The 26,030-nt window shown below is 38.3% G+C and overlaps 1 protein-coding gene across 1 annotated transcript; it reads left to right on the top strand.

Moving 5' to 3' along the window:
- The first annotated feature begins 7,664 nt into the window (after positions 1-7,664).
- On the top strand, positions 7,665-26,030 carry SATL1 (spermidine/spermine N1-acetyl transferase like 1). Its single transcript, XM_017517922.2, is given in 7 exon segments — positions 7,665-7,791; positions 7,794-9,028; positions 12,439-12,490; positions 21,043-21,123; positions 21,810-21,911; positions 23,079-23,119; positions 24,700-26,030. Coding segments are annotated over 7 exon segments (1,809 nt in total). The 3' UTR covers positions 24,871-26,030.

The raw sequence follows: 26,030 nt of genomic DNA on the forward strand, positions 1-26,030 counted from the left end.
GTCGATTTGGCTGTTGAATTTCACAAAGTTCTTCTGCTGTATTTTTCAGTTAGATCGGGTTGTTTATTTTCCTCTCTAAACTGGTTACTCTAGTTAGCAATTCCTCTAATGTTTTATCAAGGTTCTTAGCTTCTTTGCATTGGGTTAGAACATGCTTTAGCTCATTGTAGTTTATCTCTCATCTTCTTAAGCCTACTTCTGTCAATTCATCCATCTGATCCTCCATCCAGTTCTGTCCCTTGATAGAGACACGTTGAGATCATTTGGAGGAGAAGAGGCACTGTGGCCTTTTGGATTTTCATCACTTTTTTATTGATTCTTTCTCATATTCATGAGTTTGTCTAGTTTTGGTCTTTGAGGCTGCTGATGCTTGGATGGGGTTTTTCTGGGGCCTTTTTGTTGTTGTTGTTGATGCTCTTGTTGTCACTTTCTGCTTGTTTTTCTTTCAATAGTCTGGTCCCTCTTCTATAGGGCTGTTGTGGTTTGCTGTGAGTTCACTTCAGGCCCTATTCATCTGATTTGTTCCTTTGCCTGGAGATGTCATTCAAGGAGGCTGGAGAGCAGCAGAGATGAGTTCCTGCTCCTTCTTCTGGGACCACTGACCTCAAGGGGCACCAACCTGATGCCAGTAGGATTGCTCCTATATAGAGGGTCTGACAACCCCTGTTGGAGGATCTCACTCAGTTGGGTAGCATGGGGAGCAGGACTCATTTTACAAAGCACATTGTCCCTTGATGGAGAGGGTGAATTTTGCTGGGACGAAACCCACTCATCTAGGTTGCCCGGATTCCTCAGACCCACCAGGAGGAAAGGCTAAGTCTGCTGGTCCGCAGAGATGGCAGCCACCGTTCCCCGTAGCGGGTTAGGCCCAGAGTGATCTGAATTCTGCCCCTGAGCCTCTGGCTGGAGTTATTGTGGATCCTGCAGGGAAGCCCTGCCCACTCAAGAAGGATAGGTTGGGGTTAGGCCTGAAGAGGCATGCTGGCTACAGACTGCCACTGCCGGTGTGTTGGGCTCTGTGGACAAGCCTTGGGACCAAGCCATCCGGCCTCCCTGGCTCCAGCAGGGGAAAAGCACAGCCTGGAGCTACAGAAATGGGGGCCGCCCTTCCCCCATCCAGGGATCTTAGCCTGTGAGGCAGTTCCGAGTCCCAGTGCTGGCCGCTGTCCCACCCCCAAGGAGTTCACACAGCTTAGACAGCATGCAGCTATAGCCAGTGCTGGCCATCCCAACCTGGGGAGTTCAGTAGGCTCAAGCAGATTCCTGCTGAGAGGCTGTAAGAATCTGCACGTTCTGGGATTGGAATGCTAGGCCTCTGTGGTTTGGGTTTGCAAGTGGGATCTTCTGACTCATCGGATGCACAGTTTCATGGAAAAAGCACCGTTTCCCTGGCAGGGTAGCACACTCACTCACCACCTCCCTTGGCTAGAGGGAGGGAGTTCCCACTCCTCGTGTGACTCTTAGATGGACCACCACACCACACTACTCTTCCTTCTCTCTGTGGGTCACACCAGCCTTCTAGTCAATTTTGATGAGAGAATCTGGATACCTTGATTGTCGGTGAAAGATTCACATGCTTATTGGTTTTTTTTCCATGTGATCCTCCAAACGTCACAGCTTCTAGTCAGTCATCTGCTATGATTCTTAATAACTGTACAACTTTCCTGCTTTAAAGCCATTAAATTCTAGTTAAGGCCTGGGGACATATAAAGTTAGCCATGCTCCCTAGCTATGCTGGAAGGAGTCAAACCTTATCTGCACTTCTGTCTGGTGTCCTAGGCTCCACACCTAGGACATAATTAGAATTGCTTACTTACCAGATTTTTCACCATAAGTAAAATTTTCTAAGAGTTAACAGTGTAATATGCATTTGCAACCACTGGAAAAACAGTTTTACATGCAAGGTGTGTAAGGAATGTAGAATGTGCTTTTGTTAAAAGATCATAAGAAGCCATGGGAATGTGGATTTCTTTTTGCCTAAAGAGTTAAAGGACTGTTTTACTCTAGATAGGATAAAGCTAAAGATTTGACAAAATTGTGGATGGTTTGTGAAAGACTAATCTTGTAAAAGAAATTCTGCATGCAAACATATTAGCTAAAATTAAAGAAGTATTATTCACTTCATCTGTAAATTGAACATTGGAACAAAAGCACAACATGAATTTCTTAGAGCACTGTTTTGCTCTTTAACAGAAAATTGTAAAGGGTTATAAAAGTTTTATAAGATCCTACCTTATGTTCAAACTGATTATGAGTGTATGGATTTATCTATAAGTTTTTATTAAGAACTGGGTTTGACATCAATAGTACACTAATTAGTACACTAATGGAAAGGTAAAATATGGCTTTCTTTAGACTGTACTTGTATAAATGTGTTATTGGTATGTGTTTCAAATTTATGAAAAACTCCTGTAATTCTGATACGACTTAGTATATGTTATGTTATTGTGTGCCACAGAGGTAACTCATTTCTTTTCAATTTTGTCTTTGACTCTTGCTGCCCTAAGACTTTTTGTTATCCACAGACAATTGTTGTCTTGTTTTAATTCTCTTCAAAATGTGGCTTTATAATAAGCTATGGAACTTTAACAGGTGCTCTCAAATGCAGGTTTATGATAACTTTGGAGATTGTGACATTAGAAAAGAGGAAAACACTTAACTCTCATGGAGATCTAAAATGTTCACGAATATCAACCAGAACAGGACTGCATGCACTGAATTAATAGAAGACTGAAATAATCCTTTAATGACTTTTGGCTTAAAATGTTATTGATCCCTTAAGAGTCAAGAAAACATTTCTTTTGAGCTATTTTGAGCTTTTAACAATTGCGTACATTATTTTCCTGTAAATAAAATTTGGAGCATATTAATATCTCTCTGATTTCTCAAGAACTTGGAAACCATTTGTGAATACTCTTAACTTATAACAATATAGTTATTTTTAAAAGTCCAATAAGAATCTGCTTTCTTTTGTAATAGGACACAATTGGAGCCACTAATTATTTCACCAAATCTTCTACTGAAATGGCAGGCTTTCTTTTAAGGAATCAAATTTTACTTATACAGTCAATAAAAATCCCTTGGGAAAACTGGCCCCATATCTTGTATACCCAGTCCTTGTTCATTGTTACTAACCTGTGGCCAGTAAAGAAAGCCACTTTCTGACAGGCCCAGGGACCCCAAGTTATCATGGGACCTCAAGAGGAGAGTAATTTACCCAACTCATACAGGTATTTGATGGCACCCACCTATGGCTGGGCTTAATTAAGGTTTGAAAAGTCTTATCTGAGATTGCTTATGGAACAAAGTTCCATCAAAGCCAATTTTAAAAGGAGCTTATATGGCAAACAATTATTCTTGCTGTGCTTTATGCAAATAATCAAGCCAAGTATAATAAGACTAAAGCTTATTTTCCAAACAAATCAGTCTTATCATGATTTCTTTTTAATACAAATGAGGACTGGAGATAGAAAAAATAAGTTTAAATAAATATTGCACTACTGTTATTAGATTCTAGACTCATCAGTTGTTTTTGAGTTTTTCGCTGCAATTTAGACTAATCCTGCTTATTCCTGTGAACCAACTAGTGACCTCTGCCTGCGGCTCAAAAGAAACCAAGGGGATGGATAATGCAAAAATGTGGACCACTAGTCTAATTCTGGGCACATATTGAAATCAGCTAGCAACCTCATGCATCTAACTTATGACTACAGCATGTCGGTAGCCTCAGGATTTTTTTGACCTATCTTCAGCCTATTATTTTGTTTTGCCAGTCTTCTACATAATAACCTAATTTGTCTCCTCTTGTCTTCAGGCCATCAAGCTCCAAATGATCCGCAGTGAGGGATACCGTCCTCTCAATATTCAAGAGTCTAGGGTTTCTACAGAGAAACCCTAGACTACTCATCAGTGGGACACAGCAGAGGCATAATTCTGCCCCTGTCTTCCTTGGACCTGGCTAGATACCATTTTCACTAACCCATTGAGCATTCCTGCCCTGACCGCTAGCAAGAGTCCAAGACCCACAGAATCACCACCCCCAACCCCTACTCTGTCAGAAGGAAAAAGGAAGCAGTTACAGAAAGATCAAACCCTGCGCGTCAGCTCTCAAGTCGCCTGCTTGGCCCTCTTCCAAGTGTACGTTACGTCCTGTTCTAAAGCTTTTTTTTTCTTTTTTGAGACAGTCTCACTCTGTTACCCAGGCTAGAGTGCAGTGGCGTGATCGTGAGGGCTCACTGCAACCTCTGCCTCCCAGGTTTAAGCAATTCTCTTGCCTCAGCCTCACAAGTAGCTAGGATTACAGGCACCCACCACAACACCTGGCTAATGTTTTGTATTTTTAATACAGACAGAGTTTCACCATGTTGGCCAGGCTGGTCTCAAACTCCTGACCTCAAGTGATCCACCCACTTTGGCTTCCCAAAGTACTGGGATTACAGGCCTCAGACGCCACACCTGGCCTCTCAAGCTTTTAATAAACTTTCACTCCTGCCGTAAAACTTGCCTTGGTTTCTTCTACCTTATGCCCCTCAGTCTAATTCTTTCTTCTGGGGAAGCAAGAATTGAGGTTGCTACACACCCATACAAATTTGCTGCAGGTAACATACTTTGTTGTCTCATGATTCAGTTATGTTCTGCTACTAAAAGTGTCAGAATTCAGAATACTAGATTTTATTTAGCACCTACAGGAAATGGGGATTGTCTCTATTATAGTCATTAGACTTTAAATGTGTAAATACATCCATAGTTTTAGATCTCTGAGGGGTTGCTTCATATGTTATATTAATTCAAAACATTTTGGTAGAGCAGACAATGCATGTACATTTTCAAGTTTTAGAAACAGAATTTGGGAAGTCTTGGCTTACAAAACTCACTACCTAAACTAGATACTTAATAAAGTAGTATATTAAAACTAAGATTAGCTTTTAGAAATTTTCTGATAAAATCTGGAATAAAATAAAACTTCAAATTCAAATAGCATGTATACTTTTATGAAAAATGAACAAGCTTACAATATTACTTACATTTTTGGTTCCTAAGCTGGATAACACTGCCGCCTGTGGCAAAGAATGACTACTGAAGCTTTTTTAAAAATAGTCTAAAAAGTACTTTTTCGCTGATGGTGAACCAGTTCAGGTGGATTTATAAATGGTTGATGGAGGCAGTCTTATTCTGAGTTTCCAAGATGGGACAAATTGTGCTAATAAGTAACTTTAAGCAAAAATATGTTTGTGTATGTTCCCTTAAAAACACATTTGCATTGTGTTCAAACCCAATATTATTTAAAAATAACAAAAAACAAATATCTAAATAGTCTTAAACTCATGTAAAGATTCATGAGCCAAAATCAAAATGCAAAAGAAATTTGTTAACCAATTCTAGATTATGAAACTGCATTTTTTTAAATTTACTTAAAGGCATCAACCAGAAACCTATCACTTGCCTCTTCCTCTAAGAAAGCAAAAAACAAACTGCATCCATTCTCACAATAAATTATGCAAATTGTTTGATTTTGTAAAACAAACAGAAAAATTATTTCATCTCTTCTACATTTCAGAAGAAAACAAAATAACTGGGTTTTCCTTGTTTTGTCTGGACTTTTATCTGTGTGACCTGTGTCAAGTTACTTAACCTCTCTTAATCTGTTTCTTTACTTGAAAAATGAGTATAAGACTATATCCTACCTCAGTGGATTGTTATGAGGATTGGGTTAATATGAGTGAACTTAGAACCATGCTAGACACCACAGAAATAATTCACTAAATACTAGCTCTCATTTCTATTATAAGGTAGATGAAAAGCAGCAACATACCTACATCTAATTTGTATTAGGCTTGACATAGTTCTGTGATGTGACTTGGTCTGCTTGTCATGTAAGAAGATAGGCTCTCTAGGTACAATTTATAGCCAGCATAGGCCTAACAGTGACTGGGCTCTTCACATTGAATGCTTCTGTCTATGGGATGAGCCTTGGACCCCACCCCCATTCCCCGTTTACTATACTTGGGAAACTTAGTTAATCTAACTTCCAGTTTATTGGTAAAATGGGGACTAACGATACATACATCACAGGGTTATTCTGATGATTAAGTGAGATAATGCATATGTAAAGCCGTTAACACAGTGTGAGACTTAGAACAGCCTCAACTAAAGTTCTCTGCTATATTTAAAAGATAAAAGACATTCCATCTAAAACAATATTAGAACCAATTATATAATATACATTGTTGAGGAAGTAAGCCCGCTGTTAAAATGATAATAATAAAAAGCCTGGAAAGTGAGTCACATAGATCTGGGTCTGAATGCAGGCTCTCAACCAACTTTTATGAAGCCTTGGGGAGATAACCAAATCTTTTGAGTCAATTTGCTCACAATTGGGGATAATAGGGTTGATATGGATTGAACAAGAAAATGTAACATACATTCCACTGAGCCTAGGCCATAAAATAACTCAGTAAATGGTAGCTGTAGCTATATGTTTAATATATATTATATTATATATTTAACATATATTGTAATGTAATATATATTATAATATAATATATATTTAACATATATTAGAATATATATATAAAATATTGACATATATATTATATACATAATATATATGTAAATGTTTTTTGAGAAGTTGTTTTGCTTTTGTTGCCAAGGCTAGAGTGCAATGGTGCAATCTCAGCTCACTGCAACTTCCACCTCCTGGGTTCAAGCGATTCTCCTGCCTCAGCCTCCTAAGTAGCTGGGATTACAGGTGTCCGCCACCACGCCCAGTTAAATTTTTGTATTCTTAGTGGAGACGGGGTTTCACTATGTTGGCCAGGCTGGTCTTGAACTCCTGAGCTCAGGCGATCCACCCGCCTCGGCCTCCCAAAGTGCTGGGATTATAGACCTGAGCCACCGCGCCCAGCCCAGCTATGATTATTTTTACAGAAGTATTGTCTGGATTCGAGACTTAAGTACCTCATCAGGACAATTAGTTTCCAGGGTAAGCGAAAAATCAGGACGGAAATAGGAATTGAATTATTTGAGGTATGGGGTGTAGGGAAAGGGAGGGGAGTTAGGGCAAGTTTCTTTGAATTGGGTAAAACAGCAGGCACTCGAGAGTGCCAAGCATATGCTCTGAGACTCCTTCTAGCCTCTGACTTCACCATTTTAAGCTCTTAAGAGAGGCTGAAATAAAGTGGTCCAGCGAGCCCTGCTTCGCCCCTCCCTCACCACACGGGGGAGCACGTAGGCACGTTGATACCGGCATTGTGACTTCCGCACTATGACGCAAGGACCATGCAAGAGTGGACTGGTGGTTACACTCCTCCAGGATCATTTTCTTCTTCCCTTTACTTCCGCCCTTTTGGCAGGGAAAGGCCAGATGACAACCTGAATCTCCGCCAAGTTTGCAGCTGTGATCGCTGGTGAAATCAACTCCAGCAAATCGGAGGCATCAATAATCTTCCTGAGGTGGTCCTCTCTTTTTCCAATTCCCGCCTTGACAGAGGGGTACCGCAAAGTGAAAATCAAGTTGAGAAGAATTGGGAACACCAACAGCCTCCCACCACAGCACTACAGTTAAGGGATCCTGTTCCATCAAGACAGTCATCAGCCAATCAGTTGTCTGCCCACCCATCATCTGCCAACCCATCCTTAGTCCACCAAGCAGGGATCAACTGGGCATGAACTAATCAGGCACAAACCAATCGAGTTTATCAGATTCCAACCAAAAAGACATAAACCAGCCAAGCACAAGCTTACTTGGTATGAACCAGTTGGATATGAACCAATAGAGTGCAAGCCAAGTGGACGTAAACAACCAAGCATGGGGCAAGCTGGCGTGAGGCAATCAGGTACAAGCCTACCAGACATAAAGCAACGTGGCATGAAACAATTGGGCAGACGGCAATTAGCTAGGAGACAACCAGGCATGCTGCAACAAGGCCTAAGGCAACTAGTCCTGAATGAAGCACGCCTAAGCCAACCACGCCCATCGCAACCAGGCCCAAGCCAATCAGGCCCCAGAAAATCAAGCTTGAAGCAAAAAAACCAGACCAAATCAGGTGTGCGCCACAAAGTGATGTGGCAACTGGACAGCCCGTCAGGTGGGAGCCAACCAAGCATGAGTCAAGTAGGCACCAACCAATCAGGCACAAGCCAGATAGGCAAGAGCCAACCAGACACAAGGCAAACAGACTTGAGCCAACCAGTCCCTAGCCAACCACACATCAGTCAACCAGGCGTGAGCGAGCAAGTCCCCAGGCAACCAGACCCTAACGAATCAAGTAGGAACCAAACAGGCGTGAGCGAGCCAGGCACGAGCCAATTGAGTTTATCAGATTCTAACCAAATAGACATAAGCCGGTCAAGCTCAAGCTTACATAGTAAGAGCCAATTGGACATAAGCCAATGGAGTGCAAGCATATATGACACGAAACAAGTGGACATGAAACAAACAAGCATGAGCCAAGCTGGCATGAGACAATCAAGTACAAACCTACAAGACATTAACCAACCTGGCGTGCAACAACCAGGCACACAGCAATCAGGTGGGAACCAACCAGGCATGTGGCAACAAGACCTGAGCCAACTGGTACTGAGTGAAGCAGGCATAAGCCAACCAGGTCCATCTCCACCAGGCCCCCCAGTGATGGGGCAGCTAGACGCGAGCCAGTCAGGTAGGAGCCAGCGAAGCATGAGACAAGTAGGCACCAGCCAACCAGTCCCAAGCCTACCAAACACCAGTAAACCAGGCATGTGGCAACTAGGCATGAAGCAACCAGGCACTAGCCAATCAAGTAAGAGCCGATCGGGCTTGAGCCATCCAAGCAGAGGTCAACCAGGAACATATGAACCGGGCCCGAGTCACCCAGGCCTGAGCCAACCAGAAGGGAACCACTTAGTTGTAAGCCAACCAGGCCTGAGTCAACCAGGCAGGAGCCAGGCAAGTGTGAGCCAACTGGCCATGAGGCAAACAAGCATGGATTATTTACAAATAAGAACTGCAAAGGCCGAAGACTGCTCAGAAATTTTACGTCTGATTGAAGTAAGCCTGTTCTTATTGCGTGGAGCCTCACGGCATTCGTGTAGGGCTAAAACAGTAAGGGAGGCATAGCTGGGGTTCGAATTCTGCCTCTGCTAGTTATGACCTGTGTACATAACCTCTGGTAGTTACCTAACCTCTTTACTCTTCATTTTCTGGATCTAAAACCAAGATTATAGCAACATGTATTTCAAAACATTGTTGTTATGAACCAATAACATAAAATGATTGCACATAAATTGCTTGGCATACAGTAAGGGGCTCAAAAAGTTATGGGGGAACCAATTCCTAGAAATTTTAGGGACTGAATGTGTTCTCTTTCTTGGGGACATTTTAACTTTAAAAGAGCATCTTAAAGAAGAGAAATGCTCACCTTCAACAAATGAACCTCCAATGGTAGAATTTCAGATATTAGTCGCTAAGATTTGGGGGTAGGGAGTCTCATTGCTTCTAAGACCAAACCTACTTGTAGAAACTGATGATCAACTGCCCCAAAAACAATATTCGCATGCAACAAATTTTGTATACTTTTTCAGATAGTTCATTGATCACTGAAGCCCATCCACCAAAAACCCCCAGGAGCCAAAGGATTTGGTTACATATTTCTCATTTAAATGTTTATTTTAATGGCTTCCTTGGAAACCATTCCAGTTAATTAAAGGGACAAGCTATCTAGTAGTCACAGTTACCGTGCTGAAGTTCTGTGGTGCTAAAAGCAATCATTTATGTGATGGACAACCTACACAATTCCATATAAAGCATGTAAAGCAGTAGACCAGACTGTTTATGGAGTAAATATGTGGTTGGAAAAAGGCCCAGATTATAGATATCCAAATCTCATAAGAGTTTTATAATGAAAACATTTTAATCTCCTCACTAATATATTTAAATCTTATCTAAGTCGGGCCAAGTTTCTGTTCCCTTTGGAGAGTGTGTTTTAATGGCCGAAATAAAATGCCCATAGTTTTCTAGTGAAATCTACCTATCGAAGCGATTCTAGGCCTGGTTACAGACCTGTAAGAATTGGGTTATCTATCCTTTTATAGCTTACATTCTATTCCATTTCCACAAATTCTCACATCGTCTCTCTAACTGACATTAATCTGAATTATTAGATCGTCCATCAAAATACTACGCCCGACATATTATTACAGATTCACATTCTTCCAGGTGGTAGAAAACATCTTTTAAAGAGATTTTTGTAGTTCTAGCATCTGACAGCTGGTTGGCAATTAATAAATTTGTTGTTGAATGAAAAATTAATCTATTTACCTGGACAAATGTACTTGTCCTAGCTTTCCAAGCAAGGCCCATCATCGTCACCAAGGCAATAATATGTCACTAGACTACCCCATTTCAGTGAAACTATCTGTAGGGTTTCTGGCCACATTTACCTTTTAATTTGTCACATGTATCTGAGAATACATCAGAAGTTTATTGGGAGTAATTTTAATAAGGATTCATTGTGCCAAAATAATAGAAAAGCTAAATTACTTACTCTGTCTCACATACATGTATGTAATGATTAATTGGCTTTGACTTTTACATTCTTCTTAATAATTTATGTCCATTCATTCTAACTCCTGTTCATTGCTAAGTTTGCAAAACAGTCTCTCTTTGCACAGGAATTTATTAGAGTTAGCAATCACAGTAATTGCTTAGCTGAATGTGTTGCAGGTTTTATTGACTGTCCGGTTCAAAGTATTCTCTATATGCACTCCTTTTATACTATTCTTAATCACCACATCACAGCATTATTTGGGAACCTAGTCATTTCATTGCCAGGCAGCCATAACTTCTTGTTTATGAGAATTTCTAAAGCTTTTTATTGTGGTAGTCCTTAAAGTGTGGCTTTGGACCATGGTAATCCACAGATGGTGCTGGGTAGTATGAATATTTGATTTCTGTTCATTCTACAAACATTGAATGCATATTAGAGGAAGATTATATACCAAGTAGTATAAAAGATATAAGGATTCTTGGATTACAGTCTCTGCCCTCAGGTTGCTTGCAGCATCTTAGGGGAGGTATCGACATAAATATTGTCCTCCCTGCCCAATCCAGTCTCTGCACAGCAGCCGAAAATGCTTAAAGCTACATTGAGCTTCTGCTTGTCTTGAGGATAAAATTGAATCTTCTTACTAATGCTCTATGTAATCTGGCCCTTGCTGTCCTCCTATATTTTAAAAGCTTATTTCCATTAAAAGTTTAATGCAATTCCAGTCAAAATCTCCAAATTTTCACATAGAAAAAATTTTAGAAATTCAAAAAAGAAGAGTAATAAGAGGAGATAATCTATATCAGATATTATAAAACTGTAAGTAATTAAAACACTATGGTAACTAGTGCGAAGATAGATCAATGGGACAGAATGGAGAGTTCAGACTCTTAAGTACATAGTCAGCCTTCTGTATCCATGGTTTGTGCATCTGTAGATTCAAACAGCCATGGATTGAAAATTGTAACTGTACTGAACATGGACAGACTTTTTCTTGTCATTATTTCCTACACAATACAGTATAACTATTTACATAATATTTACACCGTATTAGATGTTATAAGTAATACAGAGATGAATTAAAGTATATGAGAGAATGTACATGGGGTATATGCAAATAGTATGCTATATCAGGGACTTAAACACCCTCAGATTTTGGTATCCTGGCGTTGAGGGAGCAGGTCCTGAAACTAATCTCCTTTAGATACCAAGGGATGACTGTATATATGGATGTAGTATGATAAAAGGGACATTTCAAGTCAGCCAAGATGGGTTATTGAGTAGGTGCTGTTGGGCAATTGGGAGGAAAAGATAAAGGTGAAATTCTACCTAACTTCTCACACCAAAAAATTTGAACAAATCAATTATTAATGTTATAAACTTGAAAAGAAAACAAGAGTGAATTTTGTAACCTTTCCAAGCATGAGATATAAACCATGAAGAAAATAATCTGAATATGTAAAAAAAAAAATGATATAGTAAAAAGCCATGATAAAAAAGCCTAAACTTAAACTGGCAAAAACATCTCACAGACCAACATCTGAGAGACTTTTCTGAAAAGTCTATGAGCTTCATAATACATTAACTTTATGACATCTGCCTTAAATGCTCAGTAACCTTTTCTGCTTTACTTCCCAGTTTCTGGCTGCATTCAATGCTACTAACCTTGATAATTGACATTCATATGTGTGAGGTATCAACATAGTTAATCTCTCTCTCTCTAGTAATATATATACATCCTTTTGTTGCATTACTGTTTTAGATTTTGTTTCTAGATGTCTGGGATTAAGTCTGACTAACTTTTAACACTGCCCAGGACATCACATGTCAATAAATGTTTAATACAATTATGATGATTATAGTTTTAATAATTTATTGCTAAATCATAAACTGAAGGTTTTATCTACTTTAACAGGAATTGGCTGCCTGTGAAAACATGCTAGGTACGATGAAGTTAACAGCAGCTGGTAAGATGTTTTGTTGTGTTTTCAGAGCAAGAAAAAGAAACACACAGTACTACCTAGATACGTAAAAGCAATTGTTCCTGGTACATAAAGATGACACCATTACTAACATGTACAGGACATAAATTTGATAGCTTTGTCAGTGCTCCACTATTTTCTATTTTCCCCATTTATAGTACGAAATTGATATTTAACAGATCTTCTACCTTTACCGCTGCAATAGAGTTCAGCTGTTTCAGAATGTAAAACGAGGAGTGTTATTGGTCAAAAAAGGATAATTTAACACCCAGTATGTTGGTAGTGGCTTGATACAATGAAATTGACAAAAGCAAAATGATTTAAAATATTTTCAAAGTATTTACTACATTTTGATAGTCATCAAGATTAATGGGATAGGCTAGTGCTTTGTGATGAATTAGAACATTTTAGGCAGTAATATGAAGACGAAGAGAAAAGATTATTAACATATATAAAATTACAAATGGCAAAGACTAGGTGAAGACAGTTATCAAAATCTAGATGAATTGACGAAGGTTAACTCCTTGAAGCTGAATACTTCAGAATGCATGTAATAAACTGAGAACATTCTACCAAGGATATAAATGCTTTCACTGTAATAGTGGGAGACAGATTCAGAAAGAAGTCATGGGATGCTTTGTGGAGTCTTTTGCACCATTCCTTAACAAACCAGTCTTAGTGCCTTGGTCAGAAATAGAACTCTGAGCTGCATAGGTCATAGATCAGTTAGCTTATGTGATGATACTTATGTCCTTATTCTTGATCATTAACATGACCAGAATGTTAACTAAATAGTAATTTTGTTGGCTTAAAATAAATGGTAAGAAATACAAAGCTGAAAGTAGTGTACACTCTATGAAAGCAGTACTTTAACTGGAACAGCATAAAAATTTGAGCATCTCTAATCTGAGAATCTGAAATCTGAAGTGCTCCAAAGTCAGAAAAGTTTTGAGCACTGGAGTGACACTCGAAATGTTCATTGGAGCATTTCAGATTTCAGATTAGGGATGCTCAACTGGTAAGTATAGGATGACATATATTTAAAAAAAAAAATCAGACATTCAAAACACTTCTGGTCCCAAGAATTTTGGATAAGGAATACTCAATCTGTACTGTGTTGAGATAATGCACCTACACTATTTCATTGTAGTTAGAAAAATGCTGCTCAGGGTAATATGTAACAATCATAACAAACAACAAAATGCTTTCTATACTCCAGCATTCTGCCTTAGAATTTCAGTATATATTTAAATTGCAGTAATTTCATAATGTCCTCAGTCCTGTTTTTATCTTAAAATGTCCATGTGTACTTGTATAGAGGCAGGTGAGATATATGATTTTTGTTTACTCTTACCTATTGTTGTAAACTTTCTAAAAATATGATTAAATACACGCATCATTTTAACCATTTGTAACTGTAGAATTCAGTGACATTCAATACATCCAGCACCAGTATCTATCTCCAGATCTTTACATCACCTCAACTGAAGCTCTGTAACCATTCAACAATAATTCCTCATTGCCGACCTCCCTCCCCCCTGGTTCTCATAACTACCATTCTACTTTCTATCTCTATAAATTTGCCTATTCTAGGTACCTCATATGACTGGAAACATACCATATTTGTCTTTGTGTGTCTGCCTTATTTCACTTAGCATAATGTTTCAAGGTTTATCCAAGTTGAAGCCTGTATCTGAATTTCTTTCCTTTTCAAAACTGAATAACATTCCATTGTACGTGTATATACAATGTGATATAGATATATATGTATATATATGACATTTTGTTTATCCATTCATCCATCAATATACATTTGGGCTGTTTCCAAATTTTGGCTATTGTGAATAATGCTGCTGTGAAATACTGGTGTACAAGTGTCTGTCTGAGTTGCTGCTTTCATTCTTTTAGGCACATACCTAGAAGTGGAATTGCTGGATCATATAATAATTTTGGGTTTCTTTGAGGGGCCTCACTACTGTTTTCCACAACAGCTGCATCATTTTACATTCTCATTAGCAATGCACAAGGGTTCTAATTTCTCCACATCCTCACCAACACTTATTTTTGTTTTTTTTTAATACCCAAACTACTGGGTGTGAAGTGGTATCGCATTGTGTTTTGATGTGCATTTCACTAATGATTAGTGATGTTGAACACCTTTTCATGTGCTTATTGACCCTTTGTATATCTTCCTTGTGAAGTGTCTATGATAATTGCTCATTTTTTAATTCAGTTGATTCATTTTGTTGTTGTTGAGTTGTAGGAGTCCTTTATGTATTCTGGATATTAATCCTTTATCAGATATTATTTCCAATACTTTCCCCCATTCCATGGGTTGCCTTTTTACTCTCTTGATATTATCCTGACACATACAAAATATTTTAATTTTGATAAAGTCCAAATTGCTTATTATTTTGTCACTTGTGCTTTTGGTGTTATATCCAAGAAATCATTGCTAAATCCAATGTCTTGAAGATTTCCCATGTTTCTTCTAAGAGTTTTATAGATTTAGCACTTACATTGAGGTATTTGATCTGTTTTGAGTTAAATTTTGTACATGATGTGAAGTAAAGGGTCTAACTTCATTATTTTGCATGTGGATATTCCATTTCTCTAGCACCGTTTGTTGAAAGACAGTCCTTTTCCACATGGATGGTCACAGCACCCTTGTCAAAAATCAGTGGATCAGATGTGTGAGGGTTTGTTTCTGAGGTCTCCATTCTGTTGGTCTACATGTCTGTCCTTTTGTCACCACCATACAGTATTAATTGCTGCAGCTTTGTCATAAGTTTCAAAGTCAGGAAGTGTGAGTCCTCCAATATTATTCTTTGCTTTCGAGATTGCTTTGGCTATTTGGGTCCCCTTGGAATTCCATGTGAATTTGAGAATCAGCTTTTCTATTTCTGCGAAAAAGGCTGTTGGAATTTTAATAGGGACTGCATTAAATATGTAGATCATTTTTCTTAGTATTGGCATCCTAGCAATGTTGTCTTCCTATGCATATACAGGGGATTTAAAAAAAAAAAATTCTTTGGATCTTTTCCAGTTTCTTTCAGCAATGTTTTATAGTTTTCAGAATACAAGTTTTTAACCTCCTTAATTAAATTTATTCCTAGGTATTCAATTTTTTTAGGGGTTATTGTAAATGGTACTGCTCTCCTAATTTATTTTTTTGTTTTTGTTTGTTTGTTTTGGTTTTGCCTGTATATAGAAACACAACTTACTTTTATTTGTTGATCTTGTACCCTGCAACATTGCTGAATTTGTTTATCAGCTCTAGCAGCTTTCTCTTGGATTATTTGCAATTTTCTCTATATAGAATCATGTGATCTGCTCTATATAGAATCATGTGATCTGCAAATAAAGATAGTTTTACCTTTACCTTTCTACTAATATTTTTTTTTTCTTGTGACGGAGTCTCACTCTGTCAACCAGGCTGGAGTGCAGTGGTGCAATGTTGGCTCACTGCAACCTCCACTTCCCAGGTCCAAGCGATTCTCCTGCCTCAGCCTCCCAAGTGGCTGGGATTACAGGTGCACACCACCACACTTAACTAATTTTTGCATTTTTAGTAGAGATGGGGTTTCGCCATCTTGGCCAGGCTGGTCATGAACTCCTGACCTCAGGTGATCCACCCACCTTGGCCTCCCAAAGTGTTGGAATTACAGGTGTGAGCCACTGCACCTGGTCTATGGATGGTTTTTATTTACTTTTTCTTGTCTAATAGCTCTGGCCATAACTTCCAGTACAACGTTGAATACAATGAGAATCTTTGTCTTGTTCCTAATCTTAGGGGGTATGGTTTCAGGCATTCACCATTGGTATAACGTGGTTTCATAAGCACACTGTATCATGTTGAGGAATGTCGTTCTATTCCTACTTTTATGAAATCTTTTATTATGAAAGTGCTGTGCTTTAGTCAAATGCCTTTCTGGCAATCATTGAAATGATTATGTGGGTTTTCCCCCTTTGTTTCATTAATATATTACATTGATATTCTTATGTTGTTGCACCCTTACATTCCTAGGATAAATCACACTTTATTATGGTGAATAATCCCTTTATATGTTGTTGGGTCAATTTGCTCTTTGGTGGAGAATTTTTTAACCTACATTATTAAGGAATATTGGCCTGTAACTTTGTTCTGATGTCTTTGACTGCCTTTGGAATCAGAGTAATGCTGGCCTCACAGAATTAATCACAAAGTGTTCCTGTCTCTCCATTTTTTGGGGAAGAGTTTGGGAAAGACTAATATTAATTCTTCTGTAAATGCTTGGTAGAATTCAACACGGATGAGGCCATTCAGTTCCTTACTTTTCTTGTTGGGAGATCTCTGATTACTGACTCAAACTCTTGCAGTGCTGTTGAGATTTTCTGTTTCTTCTTAAGGAGGTTTAGGTAATTGGTATGTTTGAAGGAATGTGTCCATTTCTTCTATATTATCCAATTTCTTGTTATATAAATCATAATATTTTCTTATATTCCCTTTCAATGTTGTAATGTTGGCAGCAATGTCCTTCTTTTCATTTCTGATTTTAATTATTTGCATCCTCTTTGTCAGTCTAGCTGTCAATTTTGATCTTTTCAAATAATCAACCTTCACTGATTTTCTCCATATTTTTTCTATCTTCTAATTTATCTCTACCCAATTTTTATTATTACCTTCCTTCTGCAAGCTTTGGGCTTAGTTTGCTCTTCTTCTTCTACTTCCTTAAGGCATAAAGTTAGATTATTGTTTTAGATCATTTTTCTTTTTTAAAAAACATGGCATTTACAGCTATACTTTTCTCTCTGAGCACTACTTTCACTGCATCTCATAAGCTTTTGTTTCTTGTGTTTCCATTTTCATTCATTTAAGTGTTTTCCTATTTCCCTTATACTTTCCTCTTTGACTCAGTGGTTGTTTACAGTGTGTTGTTTACTTTTCACATATTTGTAAATTTCTCAAGTTTTTTTCCTGCTCTTGATTTCTAGTATCATTGTACTGTGGTTAGAAAAAAAACTTTGTGTGATTTTGACATTTTAAAATTTATTAAGACTTGGTATATAACCTAATGTATCTATCCTAAAGAAAGCTCCATGTGGACTTGACAAAAAAATGTGTATTCTGTTGTAGTTGGATAGAGTTTTCTGTATATGTCTGTTAGGTGCAATTGGTCTATAGTGTTCAAGTCATCTACTTTTCTGTCTGATTGTCCTAAGTATTACTGAAAGTGGGGTAGTGAATCTCCTATTATTATCTCTCTGTGTACTTCTTCTCCAGTTCTGTCGGTGTTTGCTTCATATATTTTGGAGCTGTGATGTTCAATGCATGTGTATTTATAAATGTATTTATAAATGCTATATGTTCTTGGTGAATTAACCCCTTTATCATTTCGTAATGTCCTTTGATTTTGACTTAAAGTCTATTTTGTTTGATACTAGTACAGCCACCCTAGCTCTCTTTTGTTTACTATTTGCGTGAAACATATTTTCCCATCATTTCATTTTCAACATATTTGTGACTGTGGATCTACAGTGTGTCTCCTATAGACAGTATATACTTGGATCATGTTTATTTGGTTTTTTCCCCCTTAATCCATTCTGCCTATCTCTGTGTTTTAGCAGAAGTGTTTAATCTGTTTACATTTAAAGTAATCACTCATAAGGAAGGACTCACCTGTATTGTTTAACTGTTTGTTTTCCATATGCCTTAAAGGTTTTGGTTGTCCTTACTTTCCTCCATTAGTCCTTTACTTGGGTTTTATTTTTGTAGTGAAACACTTTCATTCCTTCTCATTTCCTTATATGTATATTTTATAGACATTTTCTTTTTGTTTACCATGGGGATTACATTTGATGGTTATAACAATCTAATTTGAATTTAAATCAACTTAACTTCCATATCATACAAAAATTCTTCATATATATGCGAATATATATATGAAAGGCCCAAATACATGCAAACTCAAGTCCTGCAGTGAGTCTGTTCCCCGCTTCTGTTATTGATGTCAGAGATTTCATCTTTAAACATTGGGTGCCAAATAGCATACATTAGGCTGGGCATGGTGACTCACACCTGTAATCCCAGCACTTTGGGAGGCAGAGGTGGGTGGATCACTTGTGGCAGGATTTTGAGACTAGCCTGGCCAACATGGCAAAACTCCATCTCTACTAAAAATACTTTGTAAAAAAATAGATGGGCATGGTGGCAGATGCCTGTAGTCCCAGCTACATGGGAGGCTGAGGCATGAGAACTGCTTGAACCCAGGTGGCAGAGGTTGTGGTGAGCTGAGATCATTCCACTGCACTCCAGCCTGGGTAAGCAAGACTCTGTCTCAAAAAAATAAAAGTTCATAATTATTCGTATGCATTTGTCTTTTAAACAATGTAGAAAACAAAATGTGGAGTTAGGGTCATCTCTCAGTATATGCAGGGGATTGGTTCCAGGACCCACTGCATATACCCAAATCCATGCATAGTCAAGTCCTGCAGTGAGTCTTACTGAACTCACATATATGAAAAGTCAGTTCTCTGCATATTTGGGTTTCTCCTCCAATGAATATTCTGTTTTTGATCTGTGTTTGAAAAAATCCATGTATAAGTGTACTTGCACAGTTCCAACCTATATTGTTGAAGGGTCAACTGTATAAACACAATTACAGTACTACTACTTATTATGCTCATGTATCTCCTTACCAGACATTTTTATTCATACAACTTTGAGTTACCGTCTACCTTACTTTCATTTCAGCCTGAAACACCCCTTTTGGCATTTCTTGCTAGGTAGGCCTAATGGTAATAATCTTCTTCAGTTTTGTTTGTTTGTTTGTTTGTTTAGGTAGTGGGGCGGTCTGGGAATGTCTTAATTTCTCCCTCATTTTGAAGGGCAGTTTTGGTGAATATAAAATTCTTAGATAACAGTCCCCACTCCCCCAGCTCCCTGTACTTTAAATGCCAGTCCACTGCTTTTTGGCTTCCAAGGTTTCTGATGGGTAATCAGATGGTAATCTAACTGAGTATCCCTCGTGTATGACAAATTGCCTATTATTGTGTATGATTCTCTCTTTAGCTTTTGAGACTTTGATTATAATGTGCCTAGGTATGGATTTCTTTGGGTGTATCCTACTTAGAGTTGGAAAGTTTCCAGCTATTTTTTCAAATCTTCTTCCCTCCCTTCCTTCCTTCTTTTCTTGCTTTTTCTCTTTTTTCTTTCTTCTTTCCGTCTTCCCTTTCCTGTAAGTCCCACAAGTTTTCAGCTGTTACTTTTTCAAATTTTTTTTCTTTCCCTCCCTCCCTTTTTCTTTCCTTCCTTCCTTCCTTCTTTCTTCCCTCCCTCCCTTTTTCTTTTTTTCTTCCTTTTCTTTCTGTCGGTCTGTCTTTCGCCTCCTGTTAGGTCCCACAAGATATATCCTGCTCCACTTTATGGTGATAATGTTCCACAAACACTTTTGGTTTTGTTCACTTTTCCTCATCCCTTTGTTTTTCAGACTCAATAATTTCACCTGGCCTAGTTTCAAGTTGATGGATTCTTTCTTTGACTTATACAAATATGCCTTTGAATCCCTCCAGTACAGTGCATTTTTTTTTCATTTCAGTTGTTCTACTTTTAAGCTTCAGAATGTTAGGGGAAGGGAATTTTTAATGATTTATATTTATGTTATCATTTTGTTTATATATTTTTCTGTATTTGGGCATGTGTTATCTCTTTGGGCATCTTTAAGACAGATGTTTTAAGCTGTTTGTTAAGTCAAACATCTGGCTTTCTTCCGGTATGTTTTTTGTTAATGTATTCTATTCCTTTGAATGACCATTATTTCTTGTGATTTTTGTTAAAAGCGAGACATTTGAAACTTATACTATGGTAACTTTGGAAATCAGACTCTCTTTGTCCCCAAAGGTTTGATGGAGTTTCTTTTAAAGCATTATAGGGTGTCTCTGTGTTAGGGAGCAGCCTGAGTTGAAAGCTTAATGTGTTCTCAGGTCCTATCTGAGTTTTTCTCTAGTCACACATAGCGACTTTCTAAATTCCCTTGTATATGCGTTTTCAATTCCCAAATGTCTTACAAAACGGGGCAGCTCCAGTAAATCTCCTGGAAGCTACTTCAGCTCCTGGGAGTTGAAACAATGGCGATTAACCTACAAGTCCTCACCTCAGTGATAAGAGTAACAATCCACAGCCAAAAAACAGAACGTCAGTATTTTGAGGACAAGATGTTTATTGGTCACGCTTGCTCCAGCAAACTGCTACAGAAATAGAGGTTGCTGTTCCCATGGCTGCCTGTCGTGGGACTGGAGCAGAGGGTGCTGAGTGCTGGGTAGCTGCCACCTCATTGATGGCTGAATTTGACCCAAATTAACTGCAGTTGACCAGCCAGCCTACCTCCTGCAAGTTGCAAACATTCAGATTAACTCCAGAGTTCCCAAATATTCACTTCAGTTTCCACCAATACGAGTGCTATCCAGGTAGAGAGAGAAATTCCTATTGCTTCCTATCTACCATCTCCCTCTCTCTGCTATAAACTTTCTGACATACTATATATGAATTGTTATTTCAGATTTACTCAGAGATGGCTTTGGGGACACTCCCCTTTTCTACTGCCTGATTGCAGAAGCAAACAGTCAACAAAATCCATCAGGTAGAGTAAATCTTTCTTCTCAGTTTAATCTGGAGTATATTTTTTCCATGCTAAAAACATAGTACTGTCATGTAGCACATAATTACTATTAAGCAGAAGAGAAGAATATGTATATAAATCTAGTTTTTTAAAGAAAATGCATGGTATGTACTTATGTTTGTATAAGCATTATTATTGTTTTAAGAGACAGTCTCGCTCTGTCACCCAGGCTGGAGTGCAGTGGCATGGTCATGGCTCACTGCAGCCTCCAGCTTCAACTTCTTTGCACAAGTGTCTTAGCCTCCCAAATAGCTGGGACTACAGACGTGTGTCACTATGTCCAACTAATTTAAAATTCTTTTTTGTAGAGACAGGGTGTCACTACATTGCTCAGGCTGATCTCAAACTCCTGAGCTCAGGCGACCCTCCTGCCTTGGCCTCCCAAAACACAGGGATTACTGCCATCAACCACTGCACCCAGCTAAAATTCTTTGAAAGATCGTATGCCACACTGTAAAAAGAAGGCTTATAATCTAAAGGTTGTATTTTAAGGGACTTATGCCCTCTACGTTATACGTTTCTGTAATTTTTTTCCAGTGAGCATTTATTGATAGTTAAAAAAAACACCAAAAGACATGCAATTTGGGGGTAAAGAACTGGCGAACATTCAACACAATCTTTCTACACCCTTTCTTGTATCTTCCTAGACAAATTGACTGTTGGATTTGCCATGTACTACTTTACATATGACTCGCGGATTGGTAAGGTCCTTTACCTAGAGGACTTTTATGTCACAAAAGCTTACCAAGGTAAAACTACGTTTATGATATTACTTATACTTTACAAATTAAAATGACATATTTTAATGAGATAGGGCTTTACATATGGTGGTTTAGGTAATGTAACTTATTGCTATAATTAATGAGTTTGATCACTATTCTAGTTATTCTTTCATGGAGTGAAGACTCAGTCACAGATTAGAAAAACATTTTATTAGCTCCTCTTAAGGTCTGAATAAGCCAAGCTATCACATGGCTATATATATATTTTTTTATTTTGTTTTTGAGACAAGGTTTTGCTGTCACCCAGGCTAGAGTGCGGTGGTGTGATCACGTCTCATTGCAACCTCAACCTCCTGGACTCAAGCAATCCTCTCACCTCAGCCACCCAAGTAGCTGGGGCTACAGGCATGTGCCACAGCACCCAGCTAATTCATTTTTTTGTAGAAACAGGGTCTGTTTTGCCCAGGCTGGTCTCAAACTCCTGGGCTCAAGTGATCCTCCTGCTTGGCCTCCGAAAGTGCTGGGATTACAGGTATTAGCCATCGTGCCTGGCCACAGAGGTATACTTTTATCTTTAAAAAATGCTTTTAAATTTTAGGTGGTTTTCAGTAAAGATAGATAAGAAATATACTGTTATAAGACAATAGTGGCAGAGACTCACTTCTTCACTGATCTTTTTTTTTTTTTTTTTGAGACGGAGTTTCACTCATGTTACCCAGGCTGGAGTGCAATGGCGCGATCTCAGCTCACCGCAACCTCCGCCTCCTGGGTTCAGGCAATTCTCCTGCCTCAGCCTCCTGAGCAGCTGGGATTACAGGCACGCACCACCATGCCCAGCTAATTTTTTGTATTTTTAGTAGAGACGGGGTTTCACCATGTTGACCAGGATGGTCTCGATCACTTGACCTCATGATCCACCCGCCTCGGCCTCCCAAAGTGCTGGGATTACAGGCTTGAGCCACCGCGTCCGGCCTTTACTCATTTTTAAAATAAATCCAGATTCTTCTATGACCTTTAGTACCTCATTCCAATTAGGAAAAAGAGATATGAAAGCATTCATGAGTTGTGTTTCCACAAGCTATTAATAATATACAAAAACCAGATACAGAGTTTTAGATATTATTTTTTTTAACTAAAGCAAATAACTGGTTAAGTGAAATTTTCAGTTTTCATTTTGCATTGTCTATTTAAAAGGTCTAGGTATTGGAGCTGAAATGCTGAAGATTCTGAGTCAGGTATGTATTAAATTAGTATTGATATTCTATCTATTAACCTTTTCTTCAATAAATATTCACAGGCCATAAATCATTAATAACACCATTTGAACATAACCCCTATACTTCAAATTTCCACCCAAATTAAACTGAATTTTCAAATCAGATGACTCATATAGAGAATATGAGCTATATTCAATTAAAATGGATTTACATATAATCCACAACCACACTATACACGCTTTTTGCTATCAAGTGAAAGTAAGCAGGAGAGTTATTAGAAGACATTTTTATTCATAAAACAGGCCGACAGTATGCATATTACAAGGCTATAAAAGCAAGATCATCTTGTATTTTGGAACATATGAGAACATGTGTTCTTTGGGTAGGTAAACCTTTTATATACAATAAAGGGTAGCAAATCAGTTTTGAGCTTTTAGTAAGAGGGGTTTTAAAGCTCATAACAGTGAGACTTTTTTTATAGCTAAAGAAAATTTCAGTTAACTGATATATTTGGAAGTATTACTCACATAGGGTCTTATACAGAGTAGACCCTCAATAAAACATATGTGTTAACAAAGATTACACTTTTTTAAATAGTACGTTCTGGGGTACATGTGCAGAGCATGCAGTTTACACAGGTATACACCTGCCATGGGGGTCGGCTGCATCCTTCACCCCATAATCTACATTAGGTATTTCTCCTAATGCTATCCCTCCCCAACCCCACACCCACCCCCAAAAGGCCCCAGTGTATGATGTTTCTCTCCCTGTGTCTGTGTGTTCTCTCTGCTCAACTCCCACTTATGAGTGAGAACATGAGGTGTTTGGTTTTCTGTTCTTGTGTCAGTTTGCTGAGAATGATGGTTTCTAGCTTCATTCATGCCTCTGCAAAGGAGATGAACTCATCCTTCTTTATGGCTGCATAGTACTCCATGGTGTAGATGTGCCACATTTTCTTTATCTAGTCTATCATTGATGGGCATTTGGGTTTGTTCCAAGTCTTTGCTATTGTGAACAGTGCCGCCATAAACCTATGTGTGCATGTATGTTTACAATAAAATGATTTCTAATCCTTTGGGTATATACCCAGTAATGGGATTGCTGGGTCAAATGGTATTTCTAGTTCTAGATCCTTCAGGAATAGCCACACTGTCTTCCAAAATGGTTGAACTAATTTACACTCCCACCAACAGTGTAAAAGTGTTCCTATTCCTCCACATCCTTTCCAGTACCTGTTGTCTCCTGACTTTTTAATGATTGCCATTCTAACTGGCATGAGATGGTATCTCAATGTGGCTTTGATATGCATTTATCTGGGGACCACTGAGGATGGGCTTTTTTTCATATGTTTGTTGGCTGCATAAATGTCTCCTTTTGAGAAGTGTCTGTTCATATCCTTCACCCGCTTTTTGATGTTTTTATTTCCTGTAAATTTCTTTAAGTTCTTTGTAGACTGTGGATTAGCCCTTTGTCAGATGGGTAGCTTACAAAAATTTTCTCCCATTCTGTAGATTGCCTGTTCACTCTCATGATAGTTTCTTTTGACAAAGACTATACATTCAAATGAGAGTAATATTTGGTTGTGTGTTTTTAAACAGATTGCCATCCGAACCCAGTGTAGCTGCATGCACTTTCGTGTCGTCATTTGGAACAAGTCTTCTATCGCCTACTATACTAGTCGAGGGGCTTTAGACCTTTCCTCTGAGGAGGGCTGGCGTCTCTTCAGGTTCAACAGAGAAGAACTCCTGAAAATCACAGAGGAAGAATGAAAGAGGCCTTGTAATGACTCATCCCAACATAGCCTCCAACATGTGAATGTCACCTGAGTCTAACAGCAGTTTGACTCTGTTGTACAATACAGCAAGTGATCATCACATTCTTTTTTGAGTAGATCTTTTATTTTGAAACAGATTTTGTAGAGCTAGTCAACTTTCCATTATCTAAATCAATATTCTAATAGCTAGTAGCTGTGCTAATCCAAAAGAGCAGATAATTTAAATATCACTTATACTTAGCGTTGCGCTATTTTTTACCCACCATATTTCATCAAATGTAAGATGCTTCTTTTTCACAATTTGACATATCTGATGTTGGGATAAATGTAATTATCACCTGGCAGCATTTTTCTTTAGAGGCAGGATCTTGCTATGTTGCTCAGGCTGGTCTCAAACTTTTGGCCTCAAGCAATCCTCCCACTTTAGCGTCCCAGACATAAGCAGCGGTGCTCAGCATTTTTTAAAAATTAAAGGTATAGGATATGCCTAAGATTTGATAAAATACGGGTGTTTGACTATATTGATCTCAGGCTTAAAGAATTCGTTTCAAATACTAGAAATAAATTCTGAAGAGCTTACTTAGGAATAACTAGCAATGAAGTTGCTTCCCTACCTCGAGCAGCTTAAGTACCACTGCCTTCTTGACATCATCCCAGAACTACATTTTATCTCCGAACATCCATAGCGCTTTGCTTGTACTTATCTTGGGGAACATAACACATACAACACCATATTTCTATGTTTCTCTCTTTCCTAGTAGAGTAGAAGTCCTTTGAAATAATGCTAACTTTTGTGTCCTGTGCTGCAACCAGCATGGCAGAACATGTGAATTCCTACTATCTACCAGGCATTTCATGGGCATAGAAACTATACAAAAGTTATTCGGCCATAAACACAAGGAACCTTGTCTGTGAGAAAATATTAATTGCATAAATTGTGTAAGTACCGTATCTATAAATATCAACTATCACTTGCTAGTTTTTCATAAGTAAGCTCCTAAGAATTTATCTCCAGTATTTGAAATCAATTTTTTAAAACCATGGATCAGATCTCAAACATACTCATATTAAATCAAAACTAAGACATACTATGTACATTGCTTGATTGATTGAGACAGAGTTTCGCTCTTGTTGCCCAGGCTGGAGTGCAATGGC

Source organism: Cebus imitator, unplaced genomic scaffold (genome assembly GCF_001604975.1).
Source record: "Cebus imitator isolate Cc_AM_T3 unplaced genomic scaffold, Cebus_imitator-1.0 Scaffold653, whole genome shotgun sequence".
In the NCBI taxonomy this organism is placed as follows: Eukaryota; Metazoa; Chordata; class Mammalia; order Primates; family Cebidae; genus Cebus; species Cebus imitator.